Below are 9,710 nucleotides of genomic sequence, written 5' to 3'. Positions count from 1 at the left end.
CAGACAGAGAGACCAGCACCTACTGACACTACAGAGAGACCAGCACCTACTGACCCTACAGACAGAGAGACCAGCACCTACTGACACTACAGACAGAGAGACCAGCACCTACTGACACTACAGACAGAGAGACCAGCAGCCAACACACCTACTGACACTACAGACAGAGAGACCAGCACCTACTGACACTACAGACAGAGAGACCAGCACCTACTGACACTACAGACAGAGAGAGACCAGCAGCCAGCACCTACTGACACTACAGACAGAGAGACCAGCACCTACTGACACTACAGAGAGAGAGACCAGCACCTACTGACACTACAGACAGAGAGACCAGCACCTACTGACACTACAGACAGAGAGAGACCAGCACCTACTGACACTACAGACAGAGAGACCAGCACCTACTGACACTACAGACAGAGAGACCGGCACCTACTGATACTACAGACAGAGAGACCAGCACCTACTGACACTACAGACAGAGAGACCGGCACCTACTGACACTACAGACAGAGAGACCAGCACCTACTGACACTACAGACAGAGAGACCAGCACCTACTGACACTACAGAGAGACCAGCAGCAACCAACACACCTACTGACACTACAGACATAGAGAGACCAGCAGCCAACACCTACTGACCCTACAGACATAGAGAGACCAGCAGCAGCCAACACCTACTGACACTAGACATAGAGAGACCAGAACCAACCAACACATAGACCTACTAAACAACACAGACATACTGTAGACATGTAGAGAGACATTGCTAAATAGCATCACCACACCAGTGCTGTTTGGCTGATCAACACTTCTGTCATGTTGCTGTTCTTTTAATACTTGCTTGAAGTCATAAATTGTGCATTGGTACCTTTAAAGTAACCTGGTTTGTAACCTTGGACCATCTTGGAACTCGTCCTTGGAAACTGTTTAAAAAAGTGCAGGCGCTTTTAAAAAACACCTGGCAGGTCATTGTTGATTGTTGAAAGGTCATCACTGTCTAGCACGCATCACATAGATCATGTAGAGGACTGGTCCAAACCACCAGCAGCAACCAACACCTACTGACCCTACAGACAGACTGGTCCAAACCGCTGTGCCACCTAACATCATTTGAAGCCTGGCAAGATGGAGACTCACGTGATCTTGTAAATTCAGCTGCCTCGCAAGGTAACCTTTAAACACCCGAGTTCTCCATACTCAAGATGAGAGGTGCAAAGATTACTAACTAGAGAGCCCAAGACACAAACAACGTATCAAGTTGCACACTGATTGAGCAGTCTATGTGTTGAGTGTAAATGCTTAACATCAGTTTATTGTACAGCTTATGCATCGAGCAGCATAGGTACGCCGCATGCTACCATAGTAACTTGCTTTGGTAAAACATGGCTTTCTGTGCATCAATTGTAGTATTTAGTACATCCCATTCCAAAGATCCCCCCCATCACATTGTTTCATTGGAGATGGGTGGTCGCCAGTACCTGCAAGAGAACTCTAACAAGTTAAAGGTCATATCATAGCATCGTTTGTAGCATATCCAGTTCTTTTGACTTGGACAGTCGGACCCGTGGCATTTACAACTTCAACTGTGTTCTGCACTCTCCTCCCGCCCTCCCCTCCTCCGTCCATGCCCCCCTCCCCCCTCCCCCTCCCAGGCCTGAGCAACATCATCGGCATCATCGTCTTCATCTCCAGCAACGCGGGCGACCCCAGCGACAGGAAGGACGAGGAGCGCCAGAGCCACTACAGCTACGGCTGGTCCTTCTACTCCGGGGCTCTGTCCTTCATCGCCGCTGAGCTGGTGGGCGTGCTGGCCGTGCACCTCTACATCGAGAAGAACAAGGACTCCCACCTCCGCTTGTCCTGCTCCCGCGGCCGGGCCTTCATCAGGACGGCCTCGTCCTCCTCCCCGTACGCCCGCATCCCCAGCTACCGCCGCCACCGCCGCCACTCCCGCTCCCGCGAGCCGTCCCCTCTGGGGAGGACGGGCGCGGCGGGGGGGGCGGGGGGGCTGGGGATGGGGCTCCCCATGGGAGACATCTCCATGTACACCCTCAGCAGCAGGGACGGCACCACCAAGGGCGAGGCGGGGCCCCGGGGGCCCTACAGTCCCCAGAGGGACTCGGGCTTCCTACAGGTGCACAACTGCTTCCAGAAGGACGAGGCCATGGGAAGCAACAGGAGGACCACGCCCGTGTGAGAGCACGGCGCACCTACAGGAACCACTGCTCCTAAACACGTGATCAGGATCTGAAGATGAAGCCTCTGACTGTGGACACCAAGCACTGTTTATCGCTTAGGGGACAGCTATTGTTTTTACCCAGAAGAAATGAACCATGAACATTTGTTTTTGACGCGGGCGCTGCTATACTTGACAGAGTTTACTGAGGGACCTGTATACACTAGCCATCCTAACACAGGGACAGGGGACCCTGTTGGGGAATAGTAAAGCGTTACTTTAGGGTTTGTATATGCTGCCACATTTGAACACTGTTGCTCTCTTGTTTGAAATGTGCTTGTATCTTGATTCTTTTTTTTTCATGTAACTATATGTGACTTACTATAAAGAAAAAAAACATTTGCTATACAGATGGGAGGGGTACGATAACATTTGGCCTGGTATTAATAAATATGTGGTTGAGGATGAGCTTGTTGGCCTCTGTGAATGTGTGAAGGTTCCTCTGCCAACTGAGACAATAATGTTCTGCTCAGATCCAAAACATGGGGCCTGAGCCACAACAAGAAGGGCCGATGCTGGGGCTACACTAGCTACATGCTACTCATGCTGGGGCTACACTAGCTACATGCTACTCATGCTAAAGTAGTGAAGGCCAGAGTTTTCATCAAACATGTCTGTAGAGGCTCAGTAGCTAAATGTCAAGTTTAAAAAAATGCAATTTAGGCCTAATCTTCTGTTTACAGTAAATGCATTACACAATAGATGCATATGGGGATTTGGTTTGTCAGAAACATTTGTCTTAGCATTTGGAAGATTAAAAATTATTAACAATCATATCTGTAAATCATATTATAAAACAGAACTACAATTTGCAAATATTCGTGAGAGGGTTTCCCAATAAATACTTGTAAATGTTTGAGTTGAACTGTATTGCTAGGAATGGATATGAGTGTATATTATCTTTCATACCATAACAGGTGATACAAAACTGTATAGTTATTCATAGCTAAAGCTTCACAACTGCCATTTATATATTCAAAGTTTTACTCAGTGAGAGTTACGTTTTCTAGTATGTGAGTCAAGTTTTGAATAAGTCAAGTGTGTATTTGTCATCTTTTTAGCACTGCCACAACATAATTATTAATTAATAAATAAATAGATATGTTATACATGACAAAATGGGAATTTTGGTGCACTTTTAGTAAATATATTTCAACACTTTGAGGTGTGTTTCTTTGTTTGCTCAGGGATGAACAGAAACAAGTAAATACACAAACAAGTATATTTCTGCTAACAATGAACAAGATTTTACCATTTATTCACCTCAACCCAAGCCACCTAACTAGAGCTGAGATCCCTTTTGAATCGCTCAGTATACAGTAATTAATTGACTACTGACACAAACCCTGTAGGAAAAAGTGTTTTTAAAGATCTTCACTTGAACTATCCTCATGAGACTATCTAAATATAATATACAAGTTACGTTTGGCAATGACTATCAGTCTGGCGTTGGCTTGGTACTAATTGATTTCCAAATATTACAATCTATTTGGATAAAAAGATTGCTTCCCTTTGATGGTGGGAATTCCAGATCCAAGTCAATCATAAACTGACATATATTTGGGTAATAACGGTACAATAACATACAACAATCATACAACAAACAACCTATTCCTTGCACTGTCTAGCCACTCTACCTGCTCCTAGCGTTATCCAACGTTAACCTTCGTGCCTGGGGTATACCAGGCACCAGGGAGCAGAGATGCCCCCTGATTCAACCCGTATTCTCAAACGACATCTTTGAAACGGCATCTTCTTATGGTATCAGATTAGGATGTCCACATTCTGCACTGGACGAGTAGAATATCACAACACTAGACAACATCAACTATAGCCAAACTAATTCTTACAAGAGGCCACCGGAAATAAGAGTCAACCGTTTCATTGTCAATATTTTTTCAATCAGGTGTTCGACCTAAGGGCCATGAGACCATGTCAGAATCATTCGATATCAGGGGTTCTACCTGAGACCATGTCAGAACCATTCGATATCAGGGGTTCTACCTGAGACCATGTCAGAACCATTCGATATCAGGGCTTCTACCTGAGACCATGTTAGAACCATTCGATATCAGGGGTTCTACCTGAGACCATGTCAGAACCATTCAATATCTGGGGTTCTACCTGAGACCATGTCAGAACCATTCGATATCAGGGGTTCTACCTGAGACCATGTTAGAACCATTCAATATCTGGGGTTCTACCTGAGACCATGTCAGAACCATTCGATATCTGGGGTTCTACCTGAGACCATGTCTACCTGAGACCATGTCAGAACCATTCGATATCTGGGGTTCTACCTGAGACCAATGGTTCATGTAAGAACCATTCAGCTTCAGGGTTGTTTAGAACAAATTTCTGTCAGACACAAGGTATTTAGCTATGTTAATCTGTCTGTTACCACAGGTTAGAGAGTAGTATAATTATATATAAATATAGGGTAAAATTATTGACCTGACTTTGTAAAAAAAAAAAAAAGACTCTGGGCCTCTAGAACGTGGTTGGACCCTGAATCGGGCATGTTCATGTTTTATCTGGTTATTTTCTTTATTGCCATATTGATTGAAACTATTGATCATGAAGAAAGATTCAATATTTCTTAGTATTTCACTGCTGATCAACACTACGAATGCTGGTAACAAAAAAAATGTAAAAAGACACACTGTGTGAGTAATTTTTTTGTTTTGGCAGTGGCCTTGTAATAAGCTGGATAAAAAAAAAAAAAAGCGCTTGATTGTGTTCTGTTGTCCATTTAATTGTATTGTATTTGGCCGTTTTGATGTCGGGTTTTCTGTTCTGCATTATTGTTATGTTAGCCTAATTGAAGTATTTACAAAAAGAAATTCATGAGGATTAATACCAGAATAAATTCGATTTTTCACTGTTAAAGTTTGTTTTTTTGCATTTAAGATATTAAGTGATTTCTTGCCGATGATCCATGGCTGCCTTTGTGAATGTCGGCACACATCGAATAATCGATTATTCGTTCATACCACCCACTGATTATTAGACCATGAAAAATTTGAGTTATTCACATCCCTATAAAATACATGACAGTGTTATGGCAAGTGACCAAAATGCAGACTGCTTCAACCTCTACAATTTGAATAAGTCTCAAATGTCATGCAGCAATCTGCCTAGGGGAGCATCTTCGTGGTCATTCGCCAACCAATGAGTCCACTCGAAGAATGAGAGACGGCTCTTTAGTGTCCTCTCTGCGGTTTCCCCACAGTCTCCACCCCTGGGATTAGTGACCAAGCCCTGACCGGGTACCTCCAAATCTCCCCTTCCATACTGTAATAAAGTAGTGACAGACAAGAAAATAAACATCAGGACTGTCAATTTATGAACATTTCTAGAACATGTAAAACTCAAAGATTATTTAGTTTGCACGGTTAAGAAAGGATGCTGGTCCTCTGGCCATTGTGTTTGGTCATATTAAAAAGAACAAAAGGCATAGCCATAAATACAGTTCATAGGACGGTTAGCATCGAGCTAGCGGAGCTTCTGTCATTCAAACAACTCGGACATGTAGTTTAAAACTATAACACCCAACTTATTAAAATATCCGGATTTAATCGGGCTCTGTCCCATAAATACAGTTGATAGGACGGGAGGGGACAGGCTCTGTTAGCCCCGGTTAGCGCGATGCTAAAGAGCAGCTCTTCCGGAGCAGGCTGCCTCAGCAGGTCACAGTCTAGAGCAGGGGTCGGCAACCTGCGGCTCCGGAGCCGCATGTGGCTCTTCAGCCTCCTTATAGCGGCTCCCTTTGGCCTTGACAAAAAAAAACGAACATAAATAAAGAGTATTTCTTAATTCATTTGTATTCACATATTATTAGTTTATTTTGTTGCGCAGTCATCTTGGAGTTTGAGTTGATACGATCTAATTTTTAAAAAGCTAGACCTATTTCTAATTCATAATTTGTCAACAAAATATAGGCTACGTCACATCAACGTCAACATCCCGCGCCTTTACCTGCTGGCAGCTTTTAGAATGTGTGAACACGTGCGAACCTGTGTGCGAAGTTGTGAACCCTGAAAACTCTGAATAGAGTTTAATTCAGCGTGGACTTATTTATTTGCATTCACCGCCAACGACGCTGGCTTACCTGTATGCTTGATATGTGGCGAGAAAATATCGAACAACAAAAAATGTAACATTGAAAGACATTTTCAAAACAAACACTTAGCATTCGCTGAAAAATACTCAACCGAGGATGAGCGAAAGAGAGCAATTTCGGAACTGCTACGAAAAGCTGAAGAGCGCAAACTATCTTTCAAGAAGTGGATCAGTTCTCCACAGTCAACTAGCACTGCTAGCTTTGTGGCAGCTCTGGAGATCGTAAAGAGGGGGAAGCCGTTCACAGATGGAGAGTATATGAAGGAGTCGTTCATGAAAATATCTGAGCATCTATTCTCCGACTTTAAAAACAAACGGGAAATTATTCAGAAAATTAGAGAAATGCCTCTCTCCGCAAAGACCGTCAGAGACAGGACCATTAAAATGGCAGAAAACATCAGCAGTAAGCAAATTGTTGACATCAATTCAGCTCAAGCATTTTCAATTGCCTGTGATGAGTCAAGTGATGTAAACGATGTTGAGCAGACAGCACTGTTATGCAGATATGTAAACTCTGATGGGCCGCAGGAGGAACTGATTGAACTCATACCGCTAAAGGGCCAAACACGAGGGCAGGACATTTGTGATGCTGTTTTGAGTTGTCTAGAAGCGAAAGGAATAAACACCACTCACCTGGTGTCAGTGTCTACTGATGGGGCACCCAGCATGAGAGGAGCACATAAGGGCTTTGTGAATTTGCTTCAAAAGTCGCTGGATCGAGAGCTCATGACGTTTCACTGCATCCTCCACCAAGAAGCGCTGTGCGCACAAACTTTCCCCCCTGACTGTGTGGAAGTGATGAACCTCGTTATCAAGATAGTGAACAAAATAATTGCGAACGGGTTAAGCCACCGACAGTTTTGTTCATTGTTAGAAGAAGTCGACCATGTATATTCGGATCTCCTGCTGCACAACAAAGTCCGGTGGCTGTCCAGGGGAGAGGTGCTAAAACGCTTCGCTACCTGTCTGGAGCATGTGAAAACCTTCTTGGAAAGCAAAGGCCTCAGCTATCCTGAACTGGAAGACCTCGATTGGCTGAGTAAGTTCTACTTCATGGTGGATATGACAAGTCACTTGAACACGCTGAATAAAAATCTCCAAGGAAAGGGAAGCACAGCCCTGCAGATGCTGGAAGATGTTTTGGCATTTGAGCGCAAGATGACAGTGTTCGCAAGAGATGCACAAAAAGGTACGCTCTCTCACTTTCCCTCCCTAAGAGAGTTCAAAGAAGCGAACAATCAAATAAATTATGATTATTTCCACCGTGCCATCATTACAATGCAAGCTGCATTTGGAGAAAGATTCAGTGATTTCAGAAAGGAGAAGCCTACCCTCTCTTTCCCTGTCACACCGCTGGACATCGACCCATCCCTGCTGAACACAGTTGCATTCACCGGAGTAAGTAAGCCTGATCTAGAAATTGAACTGGCCGACATAGCGGATAAAGATTTATGGGTAAATAAGTTCAAATCACTGACGGCGGATATTGAAGAAGTCGCCCGTCAGAAGGCTACACTCGTTAAAGAGCACAAATGGAGTGATATGGAGAAACTCCCCCACCCCGACAAACTTGTTTTTGAAACATGGAGTGCCATTCCTGACACGTATATTAACATGAAAAAGTATGCATTTGGAGTCTTGTCTATCTTTGGCTCAACATACTTATGCAAGCAATTGTTCTCAAGCATGAACTTCATAAAGAACAAACACCGTTCCCGCCTCGTAGATGAGAGTCTACAGGCCTGTATGAAGATCAAAGTCACATCCTACAGCCCTGACATAGGGAAGATCTGCAGCGAAGTTCAGACACAGAAGTCACATTAAACAGGTAAGAATTAAATATAATTTAATAAGCTATTACTTTTCCTGGAAAAAAAAATCAGACTCCGAGCTGATGTCGATTTTTTTTGTATGTTCAGGTGCTTCAGTTTATTGCTGGCTGAGCAAAAAACCCGAAGAGGACGAGAGAGCACTGACATGGACTTGTCAAGGACGGTCCTAATTTTATGTTTATTTTTAAAGCTCAGCTAAATGTTTTATTTTAAAGTGGGCTACTTTTTGTTGAATTCAGTGGTTATAACAGCTAAAATAAAAAAAAAGATGAGAACTTTTAAAAGTTAATTTCTTTTTAAAATTAATTAATTAATTTTTTTTTTTTTAAGTTCTGTTATTTTGTGCGGCTCCCTACAATTTTTTTTGGCAGACGAGGGGGCAAAATGGCTCTTTTGATAATAAAGGTTGCAGACCCCTGGTTTAAGAGATAAGAGTGATGGTCAGGTTTCATAAGGTTGCGCTGTGCCTACCCACGTGTTAGACACATTCACAGACCTACCGAGTTAAAGGCTGTGGACAGCTGCCCGAGGTCCAACTCCACGGGACCAACAGTTGATGTTGCGAGCGGTGCCCCCATGAAGCCCCCAGTTGGAGAAGCTTGTTGGAACAGAGGTCTGTTATCATCATCAACGCGCATCATTGAGCTTTCTGCATTAACTTGTTGGAACAGAGGTCTGTTATCATCATCAACGCTCATCATTTAGCTTTCTGCATTAACTTGCTTTCCAACATAATGAAGACATAAAATAAATAAATGATATTGTATATATTTTAAGTATTTTATTTGTAGAAACAGTTTTTGGGGATAACTTTGAATTCTGGTTTAAAGATCATCCTTGAGATTGAAAATTCATTGTTCAGTTCCTTATTGTTTGGGTCTAAATATGGTCATGTGTTGGCTGTAAGTGATTGTTGATTAAGTATTAAATCTCTGACTAATGATAAACATGTGACGCTAACAGTGTAAGAAGCTCACCATCAGCTCCAGTACTCCCGTTGCCCTGAGGGTATTCTCCACTGCTGCCTCTGACTCATAGTTGAACTGTCCATGTGCTTAGAGGAATTACGGCAGAATGGATGAGGCACATTAAGGAGTAATGCTTTGCTATTATTTAGAATCTAATTTTAGTATTAAAACTCGACTGCTCCAGGTGAGGCTTGAACTCACAACCTCATCATTGTGTGTGTGCGCGTATGTTGTGCATGTGCACTTGCATGCGTGAACACCCGTGAATTTACGCATGTAAATACTTCTGGTATCCTCACCATCATCGCCATGGTGAAACTACATCAAGTATTTTGGAACATGAGATCTACTATTTATGTATTTGATGGCGATTGGACCGAAAATGCAACATGGGTGAAATTAATGTTAGGGTTAGTATAGGCCATTAATGTAGGCATGGATGATCTATTTAATCTGGGGCCCAACACTGCCATGTGGCTGGGGAGACATCTTCAATGCAGACCTCCATCTTGAGTCATGCTAACCAAAAGGGCGCCAAGTGT

The 9,710-nt window shown here is 43.3% G+C and overlaps 1 protein-coding gene across 1 annotated transcript in view; it reads left to right on the top strand.

Annotated features, from left to right (window-relative positions):
• cacng4b (calcium channel, voltage-dependent, gamma subunit 4b) overlaps positions 1-2,207 on the top strand; it is a gene marked incomplete at both ends in the record, with an annotated part of 14,451 nt that extends 12,244 nt beyond the window's left edge. The window contains one exon of the mRNA XM_084466222.1: positions 1,663-2,207. Coding sequence (XP_084322348.1) covers positions 1,663-2,207 — 545 coding nt within the window. The remainder of the gene's footprint in view (positions 1-1,662) is intronic.
• Positions 2,208-9,710: the final 7,503 nt, after the last annotated feature.

The sequence above is a fragment of the Micromesistius poutassou genome (assembly GCF_964030765.1).
Source record: "Micromesistius poutassou genome assembly, chromosome: 3".
NCBI classification, from domain to species: domain Eukaryota; kingdom Metazoa; phylum Chordata; class Actinopteri; order Gadiformes; family Gadidae; genus Micromesistius; species Micromesistius poutassou.
The sequence above is the reverse complement of the archived record's forward strand: the minus strand, read 5'-3'. Positions and strand labels throughout refer to the sequence as shown.